At 36.1% G+C, this 23,118-nt stretch overlaps 3 protein-coding genes across 6 annotated transcripts; 1 reads left to right on the top strand and 2 right to left on the bottom strand.

The window, feature by feature from the left end:
* Positions 1 to 255: 255 nt before the first annotated feature.
* On the top strand, positions 256 to 2,736 carry LOC9327219 (transmembrane protein 56-B). Of its 3 annotated transcripts, none has more exons than XM_021013151.1 (10): positions 256 to 446; positions 566 to 582; positions 778 to 988; positions 1,070 to 1,158; positions 1,244 to 1,382; positions 1,469 to 1,543; positions 1,743 to 1,864; positions 1,960 to 2,035; positions 2,122 to 2,181; positions 2,350 to 2,736. In XM_021013151.1, the coding sequence occupies exons 3-10, from the start codon at positions 848 to 850 to the stop codon at positions 2,482 to 2,484; spliced, it is 837 nt and encodes a 278-aa protein (XP_020868810.1). In that variant the 5' UTR covers positions 256 to 446; positions 566 to 582; positions 778 to 847; the 3' UTR covers positions 2,485 to 2,736. The 3 variants fall into 3 exon arrangements, with proteins under 3 accessions (XP_020868810.1, XP_020868809.1, XP_020868808.1); XM_021013150.1 differs by having other exon boundaries at positions 519 to 582; XM_021013149.1 differs by lacking the exon at positions 566 to 582.
* Positions 2,737 to 5,194: 2,458 nt separating this feature from the next.
* Positions 5,195 to 7,230, bottom strand: LOC9327218 (E1A-binding protein p400). Of its 2 annotated transcripts, none has more exons than XM_021013141.1 (2): positions 6,120 to 7,230; positions 5,195 to 5,803 (listed from the first exon to the last, which is right to left on the bottom strand). In XM_021013141.1, exons 1-2 carry the CDS (start codon positions 6,897 to 6,899, stop codon positions 5,387 to 5,389), a joined length of 1,197 nt encoding a protein of 398 aa, XP_020868800.1. In that variant the 5' UTR covers positions 6,900 to 7,230; the 3' UTR covers positions 5,195 to 5,386. The 2 variants fall into 2 exon arrangements, with proteins under 2 accessions (XP_020868800.1, XP_020868801.1); XM_021013142.1 differs by having other exon boundaries at positions 5,195 to 5,800.
* A 3,193-nt stretch (positions 7,231 to 10,423) lies between these two features.
* On the bottom strand, positions 10,424 to 11,623 carry LOC110224415. The gene has a single exon (XM_021010474.1). It carries the CDS (start codon positions 11,621 to 11,623, stop codon positions 10,424 to 10,426), a length of 1,200 nt encoding a protein of 399 aa, XP_020866133.1.
* Positions 11,624 to 23,118: the final 11,495 nt, after the last annotated feature.

Below are 23,118 nucleotides of genomic sequence, written 5' to 3'. Positions count from 1 at the left end.
ATCCATTTGTTAGCAAAAAAATGTATATTCTTTTCTTTTTATCAAAAAAATAAATACGAATTTTTTCACCCCACTCATTAACATAAGTTAGGCATATATTTATACGTTATTTATTTATTTTATTTTTTACACATGAAACCTAATTTCTAGCCTTTAAAATTTTAAAATTCAACCATTTTTATTTTTTTTCTTGTTACTGTATTTGTTTGTTTTTTTTTTCTTTTTTCGTGCAACAGCTGTAGTTTTTTTTTAATATATTTTTCCAGAGATCGAGTGTTTTGTATTTCTCTATCGTTTCACATTTGATTAAAGCTAAAGCTTTCTTCATCTTCAATTGTTGCTACTTCCGATTCACCCTTCCTCTGCTTTTCTCTCACTCTCTCTCTCTCTCTCTCGGTTTTCTTCTCCCTTTGCGTACATTTCTTCAATTTCAGATTCTTCCAAAGGTACCCTTCTTCTTTCGTTGCGATTCTTCATCGGTTCAATGGATCCTCTTTGACTTCGATTTTGAATCCCAGTTTCGTTATCTCTCGATTGATTTCGCTAATTTCACTCTTTGTTATAGGATCTTCCCCAATCTAGGTATTTGCCTTGCTTGCATTTTTGTTAATTTTTGAGATTAGGGTTCGTTTGTGGAATTTGTTTGTCATATCTCTAATTCACATAACTCAGATTACTTTGAATCGATTAAGATTGAGAAATTTCAACAAATTCTGGATTTGGGTTGATGAAAAGTCTCGAGATTGATCTCTTTGTTGATATGGGTTTTTGGTGTAGGTGGTAGAATGATGAAATGAGAACCGATTTATAGAGTTGAAAGAGCACCAGAATCTTTATTATATCTGCAATGTCGACGACGTCTTTGCAAACGATTGGTGCTATTAAGTCTTATCATCATCAAGCTCAGCATTTGGTTAAGAACTATCTCTTAGCTGATCCTTTTATTCCTTACACTTCTGTCCTCACCGGCATTTTCCTTTGCAAAGTGGTAAGTTCAGTTTTTTTTTTAGGGACAAGCGAGATCCTTGCGGAGATTGATTAATGATCGAATGTTTCTTGGTTATTGTAGGTTTATGATCTTTGTCACTTTATCAGCAACTCACATTCTAAGACTTATATCATCCTCACTAAAATTCAAAGAATCGAATGGAATAACCGGTTTGTGTTGATGATTGTTGACTCTTTACGTGTTGTGTGTGTGTTTCCATCTAGGTTTTTAAATTGTTTTCGTCTTGTTTGACAGTGGTATCTCAACAGTTCATGCTATTTTTATCTCGGCTTTGTCCCTGTACTTTGTATTCTGGTCCGATCTCTTTTCCGATAGGTGGCATAATGATCTTGTTGTTTTCCGGAGCTCACGGCTTTCTTCTCTTGGTTTAGGGGTAAGCACTCATTTTAGTGGATTCAAAAGCTAATGTAGAGTCTATGAGAGAAGAATTCTCAACATTTTTTCATTAATGATTTGCAGATATCTATTGGTTACTTCCTTGCCGATCTTGGGATGATCTTCTGGAAATATCCTTCTTTGGGTGGAATTGAGTATGTAAGTAACTTTTCTAGACCAAACACTTTGCTCTATCTACTGATTTCTCCAAAGATATGCAAAATCCTTCCTAATAATATTCGGCATGTTGATGTTTCAGTTTCGGTTTATGTACTTGCCTCGCTACATTGCTCAATAGTAATAATGTGTAAAGATAGCTAACGCCAAAACTAAGATAGAGTTGACATTATGATTTCAGATTGTGCATCACTCGCTATCGGGAGTGGCAGTCGCCTACTCTTTGTTTTCTGGGGAAGGACAGTTATATACCTACATGGTCCTCATCTCCGAGATTACAACCCCAGAGATCAACTTGAGATGGTACTTCCTCTTTTCTTCGTATACCAAACAAAACTTATCACATTAGCAATCTTTCTTCTGACAAAAAAGCGGATTGTCTCGGGGGTCTTATGAAGGTACCTGGACACGGCTGGTATGAAGAAGTCATTGGCATATGTTGTTAATGGCGTTTTCATCTTCTTGGCTTGGCTGGTACTTCAAAATCCTAATCAACATTCGACTCATTTTAATGCTAGGCATTTATGTGTCTACTTATCACTTAAACACTTTCATGTCAGGTTGCTAGAATCCTACTGTTCATATACATGTTTTATCATGTTTATCTCCACTACAACCAGGTAAAACTCATACTCCCCTTCTCTTCACTATCTAGTGGTTTTATTGATTATGTTGATACCCGATTGCTTCAAAACCTCCCCCATTAACTTAATACATCACAATGCTTTCATTTCCAGATGTTTTATTTTTTGGTGTGATTGGAATGGAATTACTTTGTTTTGTGGTAGGTCATGAGGATGCACATCTTCGGTTACGTTCTAGTATTCGGCGTACCAGCTGCTCTTGGTGTCATGAACTTGATATGGTTTGGCAAGATTGTGAGAGGGGTAAAGAAAACATTAGCAAAGAGATGTGAATGTTGAGATTGGTGAGTCTTCCTCACTTGTGTTTCATCAGTTTTCATCTTCTTCTTCTTCATCCCTCTGACATATGTCTGTCTCTCTAGTGTAAGTAGTTTTTGTCTGATGGAGAAAGAAAAACAAAAAAAAGCAAAAATGATTAATGATACGATCCTCTGACTCTGTAAATGATCAAAAATTCAAGTCTCTTTACGTTTTCTCATTATACAATGTAATTCTGTTTGCATTCTTATAGCTTTGGCTCTAGGGTATTAATTTAATTTCTGCTACATTTGGTTTTACCGGAGATCGGTACAGTACTACCCAAATGATGAAACTATTTTGTGTTCAAGTTCTATAGCGTGAAAACTAGAAGAAAAAACATTTGGTGACTGGTTTACTATTTTTGGTTCAATATTCTCAGTAACAACAACATAAGTAGAGGTATTTTGTCGCAGACATGGACATAATTGCACATACATACATAAACATAAAATAGACATAGCGTAGAGTTTGGTGGAATACATGTAAACTCGGCTCGTGAAGGCAATTATATGACTAGTTGTGGACCTTGTGGTTATCGTCGGCCCATCAATGAAGACAATTGCACAATACGAATTACTGCAATGTCACATGAACTGCGTATTCGTATGTCCACATCATTGAGAGTTCTCTTTTTTTATATAATAAACAGGATAATGTACGGATATAAACAAAGCTATGTGCCTGATTGTGTGTATTTAGTCTTGTTTACTTTATTTTCCTTTGTTTCTATAAGAAAAAAAATAGTGTTTCTTTTTTCTTTTGTCAAAAAGAATAGTGTTTCTTATTAGCAAAAAAAAATATATTTGTCAACACTATTCATTCTACCGGTTTTTGAATCCGAATGGTGATAGCATGAGGACATTAATACAAACTATTAGATGTTTTTTATTTGAATTAAAAAATGTATAGATATCTAATGTTTTTTTTTTTTTTTGGCCATATAGACATCTAATGTATACAAGTGATATTTAGTCGTAATTTGTGAAGCAATATAATGTTTTAATCTCATAAATCAATTAACCATGTAATTTAAAATTGTATGTCTGTATATCAGTCACAGTAAACTATTTATAATCACACGAATAGATTTTTTTAGATTTGATTTTCAGGTACAATTTGGTGTGTCATAAGTTAACATAGCGCACCAGTCTCTATCTAAAATGTATTTTCTAATTTTATTTCAATATTATTGGTCATTATTTATTTCAACACAGCTCACTTTCTCTGTAGAAAAGCTGCATCTGAAGGGTGTGGGGGAAGAAAAAGAGAAGCACTTTTGGCCATAGAGTACAACACTATACACATTACATACATCACTTCTTTTTTCTATAAACATTTGTATATTATATCATGTTATATTGCTTCCCCAAATTGGCCCATTGTGATTTATTGTTGTGACCCCTCATGGGTTCCTTTTATTTCCCCTTTTTCACTAACAAATAAAATATTGAACTATCGTGTTCATAAGATGGACCTTACGTGTGTTTTTAGGATCTGCATTGACTATACATCTATATGAGGCATGGTTATTCAAGTTCCACTTAGATCGATTAGTTTCCACTTTTATTTGACCACATTCTTAGATGTTGAGATCTAATTAAAGAGAAAATCCAAAATTGAAGAGTGGCTTAAGTATTCTACCTAAACCCACCAAGTTAGATGTGTTAACTAGCTAGAGTTAAAGTTGAAGTACGTGTGGGTCGTGTCTAATCCGTTTTTCCATTATGCTATGAGACGGTTTCTCAATTTATTTTAAAGTTTGCAAAAATGTAGTGAGATAACCGTAAAGACCGGTTTAATTATAGTGTAATGAGATCACATATATACCATACACCAACTATTCTTTAGTATGTATATTTTGCAAGCTAAGAGAATAAGATTATTATAAAGTTTGAATGTTTACGAACTAGACCAAATCGTTTTTTCTTTATAAAACGGTATGCCAAGACTTACTAACATTCATGGAGAACTCGTAAAACTCGATTTTAGATTAACTTCACTATTAACTACATTATTCTTCACAATTTAGTGATTTGAAGTACTACCAACTTAAAAGTTGATTAACATTCAGAAATCTAGAAGCTAAAGAAATTACTATAAAGTTTTTTTGTGACTAAGCTTTTGATGTATTGAAGAGAGAGAGAAGAATGAGAGGGGAACCAATAATACTCAATAGAATGGCCTCCACACTCTTCCCCTTCCTTTGACTGCTCTCTCTGCCCCCTTTGACCACTTTCTTTCTCACTTAAATGCTTCCCTACGCGCCACTCTCCGCTGCGTTCACTCACTCTCCCAATCCAAAAGTTCCACACCTTCTTTCTTTCTTTAATTGCATGATTATGTCCATGATTAGCTATCGACTACTACGTCCTTCCAAGTCTTTTTTGGTTACACCAATGCTAATCTTGCATTACATTTACGTGTATCCGTTTAAAGCTTCATTTGCTTGAACTTTCATAATCTCAAACTGTCTAAATCGACTAGAATGCAGTTTACGTATATATGGTAATGAAAATATCTACGTAATAAGTAACAAAAGATATGTTTTTGACCTAAATAAACAAGATATTACTAAGCACCTTAATTTGGTTTAATTTATCTATATATAGGAATATGAAATATTCATAACCACATATTATGAATGCATATCTAGTCTAAACTCCTTCTCTCGGATCATATCGCATTATTGTGATATGGTAAATCAACTATATATCCATACATTTCAATTAATATTGCATGAAATCAACAATTTACTTAAAAACATTAAGAGTGATGAAAACAAGAATTAAACTTCAATATCAATTTATGTACTCCAATCATCACTCTCCACAATTTAATCACTTCCCTAATCAACTTAACTACATAATAATTATGTAAGTTATCATGGTAATGGACCTCCTTGATGCTGATTATTATGGCGAGAAGAAGCCAAAGCGAAAATAGAGCTCGCTAGCTTATTAATGGCTTCCACTAATCCATTCATGCCTTCTCTATTCATCTCAACATTAGATTCTTCGATCTTGAGTCTCCTCTCTTGGACATTCATCACTTCTTTATGTCTCCGATCTTGCCTCTCCTCACTCTCCCTAATCGCATTTGCGATCACTGACACACTTCTTGATAACGCAGCCGCTACTGTCGTCTCTTCATCTTTCTTACTACGTCCAACCTCCTCCGCTTCTAGGCCACCGCCGCCGCTGGGACCAGTGGTTGTGGTCGGCATTGTTCTCCTTCTCTTCGCCGGAGATGTGTCTGAATACTCACTCGTATCAGAATCTGATGAGCTACTACTATCCTTCTTCAACAAAGTTATTAAACATAATCCGAACCAAATAACTTGTTAATATAATTAAAATTAAAGATATAATGTAATGTATATATTATTCTTTTTTTTGTTCTTTTCCACTGGTTAATTAAAAGTTGTATCAAACAAAAGTATACATAAGAGTTGCACTAAATTGTATATTAAAGATTTTATTTTTCAAGTGTAATCAAACTAATATAAGTAAATTACTATGTGGGTTTTTTTTTTAAATGTCAGATTATTTAATTCTCAAATAATAAAACTTAGAGCAATGGTAGAAGTTAAGAAGAGAGAGAAAGAAGGTACCTACTGTGGGCAGTATTGGCTGAGCATGAAAAGAAGGCGGTGGAGGCGGTGGCAGTAGTAGTGGACGTGGTAACGGCTGTGACGGCTGAGACGGTGGTGGTGGTGGTGGCGGTGGTGGCTGAAGTGGTAATAAAACAGGTTGCTGAATGATTTGATGTACTTTAGGAACAACAAATCCTAAACCTTGTTGTATAACTTTTTGGATTTGTCCACCGCCTGAACCGTTTCCACTATTAATAGCAGCCGCAACTGCAGCGGTTACAGCGGTTGCGGCGGTGGAAGAAGGCAGCGTTTTACTCTCAACCACTTCAAACAAAGCTTGGTATGTTTGAGGTAACATATTACTTGGTAAGCTTCTCTCTTTCCTCTCACTCTTCTCCATCTTCCAATACGACGCCGTTTCTCCAGCTGGAGCTGAAGATGAAGACGACTCAGCGGCGGTAAAAGACGATTCTACCCTTCGTCTCTCGTACTCTCTAACTTTTTTGTAGTCTCTCATGAGATTGTCCCATTTGTCATTGCACTGATTCTGACTTCTCATACAACCTTTTCTCCAACAGTAATCTTCTATCCACTTCCACCGTAGCTCCGCCGGTTTATTACTACTACTACTATTACTCCGGCTATCTTGTTGCTGGTCCGGTGGTGGTAAGCCGATGGACCGCCGCATCCGCCTCTCATCATCCATCTTCTTGGCCTCAATGAGCACCATCGTCTCATTCAAAGTCCAATTACCTTTTCTGTACTCTCTCATCATAACCAACCCACCACTTTGGTCAGCCATGTTTTTTCTTGAAATCTTGAAAAATCAAGAACTAGAGAGAGAAAGAGAGATGGAGAGGCTTTTGGTAGGTGTTGGAGAAAGGGGAGAAGAAAGGGATTGTCTTGAGGTGGGGATAGGTGTAGTGTTATGTGTGTTTAAGTTTTGGGGATAGTTTTGATTATTATTTTTATTTCATGTGGGTGTGTGATTGAGAAGACTGGTCAAAATCTTTTTGTTGTAGTACTAAGATTGTCACCAAGTGCAATGAAAAAGGACAAGTATTTGCAAAATTGGGAGCCAAGTGAAAAGAAAACTATGTAGTGTAACCCATTCATTCATTAAATTTTTTTTTGTTTGTTTTGGCAATATTCATTCATTATTTTATTAAATTGACTATTTTCTTTTCTTTTTATTTTTATAAAAAAGTTCGTTCATTCATTCATGTCTCTCTTAATTTCTTTGGGGACAGGAAATCTTAGGTGAATCTAGCATTTCTAATTATGTATACAATTTGAAATAGGTGGAGTTAATGGTTCAATGTTTCATAAAATCTACTTCCCTATTGTTTCAAAAATAATCTCAATGGTAAAAAAATGTAGATTTCTTAAACGTAGTAAATGTGGTACTATATTAATTTATGGAAATCAGATGAAAATTAGTAAATGAAAATTGAGAAGAACATCTATTGAATTTTTTCTTCTTGTTAGGTTCTTAAATCACCATTGCTACATAATTACATACCATAAGAATTATAATATGTTATGAAAGGTAAGTAGACCGAGCTAGACGTGTAATATATATACGACAAAATATCAAGAAAACCACAAATAAGAACAATGCGATTCGCTAAATTTTAGTTTAGGACCACAAATAGTTCATAAGCGGTCTTATTCAACAAGGCAAATCCATGAGTGATGTATATGTTTTCAAACTTACAAGAAATTGGAAGATTTTGGAGGCATCCTATGTAGATCTCGTTTCCATTTTAATAAAACAAATATAGTGACTTTTTTCAAACTTCGAAAAGCTATTGGTTTTGCATGATTGCTTCTCATACTTTCTTTTTAAAAAGGATTTGATTTACGAATCTCTAATTCATGTGCACGAGCTATAAGTAGAATAATTACTTTTTAAAATTTTCTTGCCTTCAACACTTGAACCTTTTTTATGCGCATGTATGTTCGTAGAATACGTATAATACATGTATGTTCGACTCCTCGTGCTGTTTTCAACATTATCGTGGGAAGTCTGTCAGTTGGGCTTTGGTCCAATTGGTTTACCTAATAATCAGAAATGCAGGCGGCATGACTACCCCTGTCACTTAGTCGGAAAGCATTCCAAACTCGGGATAGACAGAGTGGTAGCCCGTAAATGCCTAACCATTAACACGGTGGACCAGTCAGTCCACTATGTACCACCTCAGTGCATTCCTATCGGGGTCAACCGGATAACCGATAGGGTTTATAAATAAAAAAAAGAATACGTGAATGCTAATTTTATTAATTACATAATTGTATTACAATCGGAATCCTGTATACGGATTTAAAGTAAAACAGGGTCTATATTTCTTGTTATAGGTTTCTTAGGTAAAAAGATGTTAAGAAATATACCCATTGTCCTCGGATTGAAAATTATGAATATAAAATTTGTAAGTTATTTATTCAATTATTAAACCCTCATTTTATACTGTTTAGTTTGTAACTGGAAGAACTCACATCAACATTCAACTCATTTTCATATTTTTAATCATTATATAGAATTTTTAGTTTGCAATAGCTAAAAATGCGTCTAATGCAAATCAATTTTTGAACTCACGCAACATGACCATTTTTAGTACCAAACTATTGTTTATTGGGTCAAATTTTATATTTTATAGATATTTAGAAATTTTTTAAATACACAACTTTAGAAAGATATATATACCTCTAATTTTTTCATAAGTTCTCATTCTTTTGTAAATAAGCATTTTCACTTGATCAATAAATTGTTTTACATTTCATCAAAAAAAAAAAAAAAAACTAGATGTGGCAATGTGTTGCATTGATGCACTCTATAGATTTTTTCTCTCTACTGAAATTAATCCTCAATTTTTTATTTTATTTAGAAACGTAGAAGTATCATTATCCCAAAAGAACTTCCTCAGCCCCAAATATATAAACATATATAGATAATAATTTGAGTACATTACGTAAGTTGCATTGCATGGCGATCGGTATTATTGCATCCCATATGGAAAACACAAATACCGTTCATCATTGTCTGCAAAATAAGACATAAACAATCAAGCTCCCACGTTACAAATCTACGATACAGAGTTGCATGCAAGTCTCTTAAAAAAGGCGCCAAACAAATGATTTCATAGCTAGGTCTTTAACAAAAAAAAAAAAATTATTTCGTAGTGGATACGAAATTAACTGATGAACGACCCAATAAATGTATATACTCGTGTGGATTGATATGGGAAGAGCTTTTTTCTAACAAGCTGGTGGTACATGAGGCTAACATTTTATTTTATTTATTTCAATAATAGAATATCCTTTTTTAAAAAGCAAAAAAAAAAAAGTATTGTAACTCTACTTACAACATCAAATACTCTTTTTCGAAAAGAAAAAAAAAATCAAACAAAGAATTTTTCATGAAAAAGTGTGTGTGTGTGTGTGTGTGTTTGAGTGTTTTCAAAGTAAAAATAAAAGTTGATGATATATCTATAAAAATATATACAGAAATGAAAGTAGAGTAGGATGGAATTAATTAAGTAGAGTATCTATTGAAATTTGCATGGAGGGAGTGGATTGAATCATATGTATTTCTGCATGCATGGATCGAAAGCTTTTTTTGTAAAAGATCATATCTTTAAAACCTCCAAAGTTTATTTGCTTTGAATAAATAAATCAAAGGGATCTACTATCAAAAGCATACATAAATTAATAACCAGACCGAGGTTACAATTAAGTTTACGAACTTAACAATCATTAAAATGCGAAGTCTCTAATCCTCTCTCTCTCCTTATCTACATTTGTTTGATGGTTGACATGCATGCCACTATAATTAGTCACGTCAAAACAATGAAACCCTAAGGTAAAAGCATATCCTTTAAATTTTTAAATGAATGCTTTTTTTTGTCATGATATGATCAAGCTACTGATATTTTTGCTCTTATTAAAATATTACTTCAAGCTATGAAATCGAAATCTATCAAATGCAAAATAGTATTTGCAATGAATTGATGGTTCCGATGGTCACGACTCGGTATAGCTAACTTGTGAAACAGATTTTGAAAAAATATCTGATAACTTTTTTTTTTTTTTTTTTTTTTTTTTTTTTTTTTTTTTTTTAATTTTAAATTTCCATTAAAAACAGAACAATTACAAGCCTAACCAAGCCCAACAAAGGCACGCAGGCCCGAAAATTAAAACCTGAAATACAAGGCCAGGAGGCCCAACAAGGGGACACGCAGGTCCACAACACACCAACAGCCAGCAGCAAAAACCAGAGGAACAACAACCCAAAACCAAACAGGAAGCTCACAAGGGAAAAAAGAAACCTTACCCAAAGAAGCGGAACCAAGTCGAAAGCAAAGAAGAACCAGGGGCGGAGGCCAGCTGAATCCGGGAAAGAGGATCAAGACGCGCCCTTAACGTCATAGAGATGTCTCGTATGATCGAGGCAGGAGGTCTAGTAGTAGAAGAGTGAATCCGACTGTTTCTCTCCTTCCAAAGGAGATATATAGCAGCCTGGAAGATGAGCTTCAATATGAGTGATAGGTTTGAGTCCCTGGAAGCAGTCTTAATCCAGAGAAGAGACGCCATGAAAGAGGATGGAGGAGTCAGATTTGCTCTCGAAGTGAAGAACTTCCAAACCTCTTGGCTGAACACACATTCAAAGACCAAATGATCCCGAGACTCATGGCAAGCATTGCATAGAACACACAAAGGAGAGACAGAGAGACCCCAGCTCGTAAGTCTATCCCTTGTGTGTAATCTGTTCCAAGCAACAACCCAACAAATAAACGCATGCTTTGGAATGCGATCCTTAAACCATACAGATTTATGCCAAGCGACAGAGTTATCAAGAGGATTTAAAGCCAGCCAGGTTTTAGGTGAAGAAAAAAGGCATGAAGGAGGATGATGATCAGTCTTCCACAAGAAAACATCATCATCCACACACTCCCGCATGTTTCCAACCTCTGGCAAGGCACTTCTTAAGAGAGAGATGACAGGATTCCTGCTGCGACTATTTGTGACCCGCCAACCATTACTCCCAAGCACCTCTCTTACCACAGCTTTTAGAGGCAGTCCGATCACCTGAGAACCAGTGGGGCCAGTGAGATCAATCAGAGGGCCTAAACCAGTCCAGTTGTCTTGCCAAAAGCTCGCAGTCACACCTGAGCCAATCTCACAAATCACAAATGGTCTAGCTACAGATCGTAACTTGCATAATTTTCTCCATATCCAGCTGCCCGAATAATAAGGATTGAGAGTCCAAAAATTTCGATTACCAATAAGATTAATCCTCACCCAAGAAACCCAAAGGGAACCAGCCTTTGTAAAAAGCAGCCAAATAAGCTTTAGAGCAAAAACTTTGTTCCAAGAAGTTAACCTTTTAAGGCCAAGCCCTCCACACTCCTTTGCCTTACAAACAATATAAGCACCAACTCGTTGTGTGGGTAGGAAACGGAACCGTCCAAATAGTAGGGGTGGAAATAGGTCCTTTTCCAGTAAATCTGCTCCAATTTTAATAGACATTGATTGGGAAGGAGGAAGACAGATGTCCAAAAGTTAATAGTGGAATAAATCACAGATTTTAGGAGTTGCAGCCTCCCAGCAAAAGATAGGTGGCGGACTGTCCAAGAAGAGAATTTGAAGTTGATTCGATCAAGTAGTGGTTAGTAGTCCTGCCTTCTCATCTTCTGAGCCATCAAGGGGACTCCTAAATATTTAACAGGTAGAGAGCCATGAGAAACCCCAAATCTTTCAGAGATACTCTTCAGTCTGTCGAAATCACCACCATCAAGGAGAAGAGCTGTCTTCTGTTTGTTTATTCCCAGACCAGACCCACTCTTGAAGTCATCAAGAATTTTTAGAATTCCAGCAATAGATGCCTCTGAACCATCAAAGAAAACCAGAACATCATCCGCAAAACTGAGTTGAGTGATCATTGGAACACAGCATTTAGGATGCAGCTGGAAAAGAGAGTTTATTGCTCCTTTGTCCAAAAACTTGGAGAGAATATCCATCACAAGAACAAACAAATGGGAAGACATAGGATCCCCTTGTCTAATGCCCTTCTTACCCTGAAAATAACCAATCAATTCACTATTGAAAGCAATGTTGTAAGAGGGAGTGGAAATGCAAACTCTGATCCAATTAATGAATATCGCTGGGAGGTCCATAGCGCGAAGAATATTGATCAGAACATCCCAGTTTACATTGTCATAAGCTTTAGTCAAATCAATCTGTAGACAGCCTCTTGAGGTAACACCATCCTCATGAAAACCCTCCACTAACTCGGAAGCAAGAAGGACATTCTCACAAAGTAACCTCCCTTTAATAAACCCGACTTGATTACCTTGGACAACCTTTGCGATAAAGAGCTTGAGGCACCGGGAAATGAGCCGAGTGATGACTTTGTAAACAGTGTTGCAACAAGCAACCGGTCTGAACTGAGAAAGACGATCAGCACCCGTCTCCTTTGGAATAAGAGTAATGGCCGTGGTGTTGAACTTCTTCAAAAGATGACCAGTCAAGAAAAATTCTCTCACAGCAGAAATAACACTGTCCTTAACCACCTGCCAAGAATCCCAATAGAATTCAGCTGGAAAGCCATCATGGCCTGGAGCTTTGTTCTTGGGCATAGAGAAAACACACTGAGATATTTCCTCATCTGTGGGAATAGCCGAAAGCCTAGCAGCCAGAGTGTCATCACAACGAAAAGGATGAATGGACTTAATATCTTCAATAGATAAGGGCATAACAGAGTCACTTTCAGTCCCTAGGAGATGCGTGTAATAGGTAATGATCATATCTTTGATCTGCTGCACATTCTCTACCTTTGAGTCATCTTCACCCCTGAGATATTTAATAAGATTCTTGGAATGATGAGCAATAACCGCCATATGGAAGAACCTGGTATTTGCATCACCGTCCCTCAGCCACTTTATTCTTGATTTCTGCCTGTAAAAGGATTCCAAGGCAATAGCGAAAAATTTCCATTTTTTCCTGGCTACATGATCTTGTCTGAAAAGAGAATCAGAGGGAGTGGATAGGAGCTGAGTTTAAATATCTTCAAGCCGAGTCAAGGCTTCATTTGTTCTTTGCTGAAGATTCCCAAAACCTTGCCTGTTTAAGAGCCTACAAGCTTTTTTTGCCTGCTTTAATTTCTCCCCCAGAACAAACATCATGGAACCACACAGGGTCTCCTCTTCCCAAGCAGCATACAAACAAGAGAGGAAGGATTGGTGAGAGGCCATAAAGGTAAAGTATTTAAAGGACTTTTTTGAGTGATCAGGATGGTTCACCAACGAGATAATGCAAGGGGAGTGATCAGAATCCCCAGGAGGATCGAACACTACCACTGCGCTTTGAAAAGTGCTGAACCAAGGACCATTCCCCACTGCTCTGTCTAATTTCCTGATTATAGGATTCTCTTGCTGATGATTAGACCAAGTAAAAAACACACCTCTACAAAGTAGGTCAGCCAAATCATTGTCTCTTAGAAAACTCTGAAAATCATCAAGCCCACTTAAAGAGAAAGAAGAAGGATTGATAGAGAAGTGCTCAGAGGTTGATGCAATCTGGTTGAAGTCTCCCATTAACAACCAGGGAGTATCACACAAAGGAGAGCTGGGAGCCAAAAAAGATATATCCTCCCACAGTAGCCTTCTTTCAATATCAGTGTTCTTCCCATACACAAAAGCCGCAGCAAAGGATGATGCTACATCTGGCACTTTGATAGAACAAAGGATCATTTGCTCAGATTTTTTGAAGACCAAAACAGAGACCGAAGGATCCCACACTAACCAGATCCTTCCCAGTTCTGAACAGCAGTAATTATTTTCCATTCTCCAACCTGGAAGGGTAGCCGCCAAAACTGATGCTGCATTCTCCTCTGCCACATGAGTTTCCAAAATGCCCCCAACCAGTAACTTATTTGAAGCAATAAAACTTCTTACTACTCTTTGACGAGATGGGCTATTTAAACCACGAATATTCCAACAAAAGATCGTCATTACTACACAAAAAAGGTCTGAACCTTGATTCAGATATTAGCAGCTGAGCTCGAGGCTTCTCCCCGCGCTACAGCTTGAGCTTCTGATCTCATTTGATTGAACCAAATCTTCTGTAATTTCTTACGAGATTTCTGAGACATAGCCCCCCATCCAGGAGGGATTGGGAACAGGGCATTTTCAACCACCACTTTTGGGTTGACTTCAGCCATAATGGTAATGCTACTTGTGCTCGTCTTCGGATTATGACCAGCGATGCAATCCGAAGCTACCTGAACGAGGTGAGAAGAAGTAGAAGCCACAGAACCTTTCTCAGAAGTACCTGGACCATTAGAAGGCACTGTTACTTTATGATCCGGTACCTTTACCACCCACTTCTTACCTAAAACATTTGCAGAATCCATAACCTTCTTCCCCTTATCAACTTGCTGGGGAACAATGATTCTTGGAGGGAGGCTGCTGGCTCGCCTCTTAGAACGTGATCGCCTCCTTTTCCCTTTAGAGCTCGCAGCCTCAGAGGAGCCTACAGATCCCTTCCCGAAACCAGAACCTATTCCAGAAGGAAGGACAGCAGCAGGGTAGGTGACATCCTTCGAACCTGACGGTGTGAGTTTTCTGAAGGGAAGCTTCTTCATTAATGGTTTAGGACACCGACTGAGAAGGTGCCCAAACCTGCCACAATTTAAACACTTGGGGGGAGGACGCGGGTATTCCACCGTAACACGCGCAGAATTCCCTTGAGTATCTCGGACTACAACTGTGGTAGGCAAAACCGAATCAAGTTTGATGATGACCTTAACTTTTGTGATCCCAATGTTGATCGGATCTAACCAAGATTTCTCAGTATGAAGTGGTTCGCCAATCCCACTAGCGATGACACTAATCCCTTCTAAGGAGTAAAGCTGAGGCGGAACATTACGCAACACAGCCCAAGTAGGAGCAGTCTGGAGTTCTTCCAACTCTAAGGGACCCTCTGGAGTCCAAGGATACACGGTACAGGAGCAATTCCCCGCGTGATATAACTAACTTGTGATCGAAAGTATTTTTGCACATAATTAATAGTAAGCTAAATAGTTTGCATGCATTTTTTTTTAATGTTAAACATTATTGCAACAAAAAAGACGTTGTACAATCAAAATGTAATTACTATTTTGAAAAAGATTAAGATAATTGGAAAGAACTAGAGTGAATTTCTTTTTTGAAAGAATATATGAAATAGACGAAGATCTCTTTAGCTACGAGTTCCAAACCAAGTCACTAGGAGTTCTTCTATATGTGATCTTCTTGAGCTCGGATGAAGATGAGTTTTATCTATAACTGTTTTGTCAATAATGCTCATTAATCTTATATATTTTTGATAGAGAGACTTCAACATGGCGTCGTCTGTTCCGTTCCTACCAAATCTGACAGATGGTGTTTGATATACAAATCTCATGAGAAACAAACTAATTTAATCAATACGGCCAAGAGAGATTATTTGAACCAAATTGTTCCAATTATACTTTACGAAAAAGATAGAAAACGTGCGTCAAAATTATGTTTCATTTTATCCCAAATGTGTCACAAAACCTCTAGACGGACGCATAGTTTAAATCTTGGTTGTCTAATTGATTCAAGTTACTAAGTTTTGGACTTCAACCTAAGACCATGATTAACAAGAGGATCTTAAGATTTTTTTTAAATGATCTTAGCAATTAAATGATTAAAATTAATTCCCAAATAAGTTTTAAATCTAAGGTGAGTTGCTTACCTAAGAAACAAATACACACTTAAGAACCACTTTTAAGAGCCATTTTTAAATTTATTACTTTAATATTCTTAAGAACCATTTTTAAGACATCCTTGATAATCATGCTCTAAAAGGTAATTATCCGATAATAGGTTTGTGAAAAACTCTTAACTAACTGAAAATTTTGTTACAAATTAAAATTTTTTTGACGGTTTGATAATATTGAACACTTTAAGGGAAATATATAATAGCCAAAGTTTATAGTGATATAGAAAACACTCTCCAAAATTAGAATCAAGAGTTGACTAAGACAGTGAAATCACAGAAATACGTACTCTTCATGTTTTAGGTGTTTGCTCCTCATCTCAAGTTTACTATAAAATTTTGATATGTAAAGTAAAATCTAATATATATATCAGTGAAATAAAAAAAGACTTATGGAACTAATGGCAACAAATTATAAATAAAAAACATAACAAAAACATTTTATAACTTGATTTATCGATTCTGTTTTGTAATTTTTGATTTGAAACACTTAAAATTTTAAACGAATATCATAGATCATATTTGATGTTGTCTCTAATTTTGTTTTGAATATCATGCTTTGATACCAAACGCAAGCATCTATAATTTTTTTTAATGTGGTTTCTAATTAAATGATGTGTGTGCTACATTGATCGATTTTTTTTTTTAGCAATTATTAAATATTGATGCGCTAAAATTCATTTAGGAAAAAAAACAGTAATATAACGATTTTAAATTTATTAGTTGGTGATAAATTTTACTGGAATATAAATTTTTATTGTTAGAATATTCAAACCGAGGTTTGGAATTACGATTTTATATTTTCTTTGATTTATATCTAAGTTTTTGGTGTTTTTATCTTCAAATAAGAAACAAAATTGCTAAACCATATAACCATTATGTTTTGTTTGTTAGTCGTACATAAATGTTTTGTTTGTCACTTCTAAAATGTCTTTACTTTTTTATTGAAATATAATTAAGAGAATTGTTTTTTCTCCAACCCACAATAATGGATTTGATTCGGGGGGGGGGGGGGAGGAGAGGACAACATGGTATTTTGATTCTTCTAGTTCTAGCGAAAATAATATTTTTGGTTTTAAAAAATAAATGAAAAAACAAAAGTCCATTTCGTCCTTTAAGACAGGACACTGAAAAACCTGCGTCGCCACGTCAGCATCTTCTTTTCTAGTAATTTAATAGCCAGCTAGGACCCAAGTATTCGCTTTGACCAATCACTTTTGCAGATTTGCAATTGCAAAGCGTCTCAAAAACATTATTTTCGCAACAATATAACAATTGATGTAAGAAAATATATAATCCCTCCGTTTCAGTTTAGTTGTTGTTTTAGAATTTAAATTTTGTTTTATAATAGTTGTCGTTTTAGGTTTTCAATGCAAATGTTTAGTGAAAATTCCAGTTTTATCCCTACTGTTTTAATGTTTTGGCCAATGAATTTTTTTATAAAATATATTAATAAAGGGTAAAACAGAAAATTAAATGTTTTTCTTAATTTATGTGAAAAAACCTTAAACGACAACTAAAACGAAACGGAGGGAGTACTTATATAACAACTTTCCTTTTGGTTTTCAGTTAGTTTTAACTTTTAAGTCAATTGATATCATAAAAATAAAAGTATAAAACACTATTTTTAGAGTATTTGCGCACAAAGAAAATAATGAAAAAGAAATTCAGAAAATTGCAATGCAAGTTTAATAAAGATTTTAAGAATTTTTCGGAAAATATTGGATGATAATTATAAAATTATCTGTGTAATATATATTTTTTTTCTTTAACATGTTAATAATAAATCCCTGTTGTTTAATTTATTTTCCTATGAAAACAAATACTTCTTCCGTTTTAAATTGGTTTAGAAGTTAAATTTTGTTGTTGTTTTAGGTTTTCAATGCAAATTTACAGAATTTTCAATTTTATCCATATTCTTTCAGTTTATTAATTAATAATATCAAATAAAATAACATATTAATTAGGGGTAAACCAAAAAAAATAAAATATTTTTTTAATACGCTTGAAAAAAATTTAAACAACTACTAATTTGAAACGGAGAGAGTATATTTTAAGAAGTTTTGCAATTGTAGAAAGAGCTATAAGCCGGCGTTAGTAATCATTCAAACTTTACTGTTTCAAAACATATAATTATTTGTGGCAGACTGGCAGGCCCGGTTCATTAATAATATTATGGGCCTGTGCACTTTTGAACAAAGTCATAACTTAATACTTGTAATCTTATCTACTAATCGGAAGCCCGGCTTTGTACAAGATCCACTAGAGTTAGGACATGTCCTTCTCTCTCATTAGCCATTTAGTCACGCATGTGATGTGTGAGAGAGAGTTTTGTTAATTAGATGAGGTACATAGCTTGGTCTCTTCCTCTTCCGAACCCCAGTCCCTCATTTTGTAAATAGAAGAGAGACGATTGAGCCAATTCAGATGTACTGGATTCAGTAGTAAATCTTTGGTGAAGCATAGGAATTTGGTTTGATCCGAACTCGTAACAGTCTGTGTTGTTTCTTTGGCATGGTCATTATTCTTCTTCCATAGTTCCATTCCATCTATTTTCTTCCATAGTTCCATTCCATCTATTTTCTTAAAATTTTGTTATTATTTTTGAATGTTTCTTTTCTAATTTTTTTTTATTATAATATTGATAAAATTCTTAAAAGGCATTTGGATAAGTTGCCGGAAAATTGAGAGACAGACTAAGTAAAAACGCAAACGAAAAACACGGTAAGGAGAAAAGGGTGGGAAAAAAATAATTACGAGCAAACACAACTAGCAACGGGTGGATACGAGATTTGAATATTTTAAACTTAAAACCAAAAAACTACGACAAATTCAATGGTAACAAGTAACAACAAAGAAAAATAATCATCAAAACCAAAAAAAAGTAAAGTTTCGAACCCAAATCTCATCATTTTAATAATAGTTTAAGTAAAAAAAACAAAAATTCAGAACTAAAACACAAAAAAAATTCAACTTTTTCAGTAACTTATAAAATTTTGGACTCTAATCATTTGCTTATGTTGCTTATGCTCTGGACCTAGTACATACATATATTCCTTAACGTTTTTTGTTTATTTTGAAATTTATGGTTATATATTATGTTTCACTAGCTATGTATTACTTTAGTTTACATCTATTTCTATTTCGTATCATCATGTACTGTATATGTATTATTTTTCAATCATGGTAAGGTTTCTTTAAAAATAAAATAAACAACACAAAAATGATATTTTCATTTTAAAATTTTATTATTAACCTAAAAAAGTAAAACATTAATGTATATAAAGAATAATTTTAATTTCAAATATTTATATGGTAATTCTTACTGCCCCATTGAAATTGGACATTAGGTCCCCAAATGTTGGGCATGCCTTTATATGTTTTTACTTTTAATGACCAAAAAGTGTAATCAACCCTCATGGGTCCCAAACTTCCTTAAACAATAATCATTCAAACATGTTGAGAATATATGTAAAACCGAAATATATGAATACAATCTAAGTGTGAAGTGTTAACATGTTTTTTTTTTTTTTTTTGCTAAAAAGTGTTAACTTGTTTATATGAAGATATACCATTTACTAAAGGTATTTCTAATTTGTGTTTTTTTACTTATAAACATTGTAAAGTTACGATTACCTACGGCCAAAATATGAACAATTAAACGACTTGCCAAATATTATATGAGACATAAAGTAATACGTATAAGCTAGACCGTCATCCAAAGGTAGGTATATACTTTTCTTCGTCTTCAAGTAAATAAAAGCATCATATAGTACTAAATTTGTGACCAAAAATATAAAAATAATTACTGAACTTATCCTGCTAACAGAAATAAATAGTTTTCTCCACGGATACATTATATAGCGGAAATTTGATAGTTTTTATTTATGTTATTATAGAATTAAGTAGTTAATGTTTGACTGAAGTTAAAACTCGGATGAAGATAATCAGACAATCATAAAAGATATAAATAGGTCTTTTAACCTTAGTCTTTAAAATTTAAAACAGAAAACGATCACCAATGAAATTAACTTACATTTTTAACCAAGTGTTCTTGGTCTAGTGGTTGCCACTTGTGGAGGAGTTGCCCTGTTGGTCTAGGCCAGGGATCGATTCCCCGCAAGCGCAGAATTGCTAGATCTCCACTTGGCCACATAGATATGGGCCCTTACTTTCGGCCCATTTGCATACCCGGAGAAAGAGTCTATCTATGGACTGCACCTCCCCAGATGATTAGTCTGGACCCCTCCATAGGTTTGGGATTCCCCTGAGTTATAAAAAAAAAAACTTACCTTTTTGTTTTGATCAATTTTTTTTTTTTGATCAACAGATTAACTTACAGTAAGATGATTTATTTAAACTCGACAAGACGTGAAAGTAAATAAGGATATGTACATGCATTGTCGTCGATCTTATCGTATCTTCTTTAGTTTCCTGCTCAAGATTACAACATATTTGTCGGCTCGACCACATTAATAATTCCTCAGATAAAAAATTAATATTTTCTTTGCAATTTTTTATAAACACCATAAACACCAATGATTTGCATTGTTTGAGTATTTTAATGATTTGGTAGAATTGAGTTAAGTTTTAAGTATGATATTCACATAACCAATAGAAGCTTCATGATTGCATATTTATAATATATATATATATATATATATATATATATAAACTTGTTTTTTACCTTCACATTCTATTATATTTTCTATAATCTTTGGATATTTCATAAACTAAAAAATGCTAGTTGTAATATCCCGAATATTGAAAATATGGTAACGCATGTGAAAATCTTTAATACTTTATCTATATAACTAAAATGCAATTGTGGAAGTCCCTTTGGCCTATTGGTTGACCAAGGGTTAATTAATGCTTCTACACCAAGAGGTCTGGGGTTCGATGTTGGGGTCGGATTCCATCCTTTGGCGCCGAGCCAGACTTAGAACACTTCGGGAGTCTTTCAGTGATCACCTCGGGGCATCGCATCATTCACCTCGGGATATCCATCTAATCGATTTAGTATACCCGAGCCCATCGCCTCGAGGATACCTTTAACAAGTAGTTTCAAGCACCCGAGCCCATCACCTCGGGGATACTTGAACAAGACGTCTCAAGCACCCGAGCCCATCACCTCGGGGATACTTGAACAAGACGTCTCAAGCACCCGAGCCCATCACCTCGGGATACTTGAACAAGACGTCTCAAGCACCCGAGCCCAATTGCCTCGGGAGTTTCTGAGCCCATCGCCTCGGAGACACCCGAACAAGCCATCCTAGAGTGCCCGAGCCAGTCCTTCCTGTGTACCCGAGCCGATTGCACAAGTTTCTCCGAGGTGAAGTCTTCATCATCGCCCGAGGTAAAGACTTGGTAAATATTCGCTTTCAAAGTACCATTTCCAAGCAAGGTATCATTTCCGAACAAGAAGGATCATTTCCGATATACCCGGAAATGATAAGAAAGAATCTAGAAGGATCAATTCAAATCAGGAAATCTCCCAAGGACTCCGAAAAATAAGGAAACTATCCTAATCCGCGATATTCTGAGCCGACTTCAAGATAAATGGAAATCTTCCGAGAATATCGCTGAAGAGGCGGTTTACCACCCCTATATAAAGAGATTCAAGGCTCAAGCAAAGGACAAGCAATATCGCTCTAGAATTTAGACTACGCAAAGCTCTCACAGCATAAACATCTTTTTTCTTTTACGATCAAATTCTTGTACGATCAAAGTCATCTTTTTCTTAATAAAATCAAGAACACCATCTTTGGTTTCAGTCCGTTCTGTTGTTCTTTGAGAATTCACGTTTATCGTATCCCTAAAATAAAACCCTAGACAAATCTCGATTGTGTTAGTTTCGACTTCCACAGTTTGGCGCCGTCTGTGGGGATTACTTTAGAATTCTCTTACCCTAAGAACGCAAGACTCGAATACCAGAGAGGATGGTGAACGAAGACGATCGTCAGACGCCACCAGCCGGAGGAGGGAACCCTAACCCTCCGAACCCTCCTTCTAGCGCCACTCAAGCCGATCCGACGATCATAGCAACTCTAGCCGAACTGAAAGATCTAATGGTTAAATTCCAGAAGAAAGCTGACGACCAAGAGAAAGCTAACAAAACCTTGGCGCAGCGAGTCGACGAAATCGCAACACGTGGGCAACAAAAAACCACACGTTTCCAGACTCGGCCGCCACGAGCTCGGAGGGACTTGCCTGGCATCAACCCGACGAGACTCACGTTCGCTACACCAACCGGCAACACCAGAGTCGCAACCCGAGCCGACCCTACCAGACGCGAGAACCGAGATGATCCCACCGAGCCGGACGCAGTGGACTTGACGGACGAGCCAGATGATCTGCAAGATGAGCGTATCCGAGCCGGAGCTAACTCCGCCGAGCGAACAGATCTCACTGACGATGAATAAACTGAGGAAAACATAAGGTGGGCCGAAGAGTCCGACAGAGAAGACGAGCTAAGCAAAATCCGAGCCTCCCTAGCCAAGGCAGAAGCTGATATGAAGCTCGTCAAAACCCAGATACATAGCGTTTCATCCTCCGCACCGAACATCGACCGAATTTTGGAAGAATCTCGGAATACGCCTTTCACCAAAAGAATTTCCGAAACGACGATGTCCAATCTGGGAAAGTTCAAAATCGACTCTTACAACGGATCAACCGATCCAAAGTGCCACATTAAATCGTTCGTGATATCTGTGGCCCGAGCCAGGTTCAAACCCGGGGAAAAGGATGCAGGTCTGTGCCTACTGTTCGTGGAACACCTCAAAGGACCCGCATTAGAGTGGTTTTCGAGATTGGAACGAAACTCGATTGATAGTTTCGACGAGCTGTCGACATTGTTCCTCAAACAATACTCCGTGCTCATCGACCCCGGAACTTCCAACGCGGATCTGTGATCCTTGTCTCAACAGCCCACCGAGCCATTAAGGGATTTCCTCAAGACCTTCAAATCGACGCTAGCCAAGGTCGAAGGAATTACAGATGTAGCAGCTCTCTCGGCTTTGAAAAAAGCTCTCTGGTACAAGTCAGAATTCAGGAAAGAGCTGAACCTGTCTAAACCAACAACAATTCGCGACGCTCTGCATCGAGCCTCGGATTTCATCGCCCATGAAGAAGAAATGGCGCTACTAGCAAAGAGGCACGAGCCAACAAAACAGGCGCCCCGAACCGAGAAAACCGAGAAAGCCCAAGCGACACCTCCGGTCCAGAAGAAAACGCGCGAGAGC

The sequence above is a fragment of the Arabidopsis lyrata genome, assembly GCF_000004255.2.
Source record: "Arabidopsis lyrata subsp. lyrata unplaced genomic scaffold ARALYscaffold_1, whole genome shotgun sequence".
In the NCBI taxonomy this organism is placed as follows: Eukaryota; Viridiplantae; Streptophyta; class Magnoliopsida; order Brassicales; family Brassicaceae; genus Arabidopsis; species Arabidopsis lyrata.
The sequence above is the reverse complement of the archived record's forward strand: the minus strand, read 5'-3'. Positions and strand labels throughout refer to the sequence as shown.

Bases quoted from the DNA above. Each gene is read 5' to 3' on its own strand.
- LOC9327219 (XM_021013149.1), top strand. From the start codon at position 848: ATGTCGACGACGTCTTTGCAAACGATTGGTGCTATTAAGTCTTATCAT. The intron at 2,036-2,121 runs GTACTTCAAAAT...CTTTCATGTCAG, and splicing joins TCATCTTCTTGGCTTGGCTG to GTTGCTAGAATCCTACTGTT. The intron at 2,182-2,349 runs GTAAAACTCATA...GTTTTGTGGTAG, and splicing joins TTTATCTCCACTACAACCAG to GTCATGAGGATGCACATCTT.
- LOC9327218 (XM_021013141.1), bottom strand. From the start codon at position 6,899: ATGGCTGACCAAAGTGGTGGGTTGGTTATGATGAGAGAGTACAGAAAA. The intron at 5,804-6,119 runs GTAGGTACCTTC...ACTTTGTTGAAG, and splicing joins CTCAGCCAATACTGCCCACA to AAGGATAGTAGTAGCTCATC.
- LOC110224415 (XM_021010474.1), bottom strand. From the start codon at position 11,623: ATGTCTATTAAAATTGGAGCAGATTTACTGGAAAAGGACCTATTTCCA.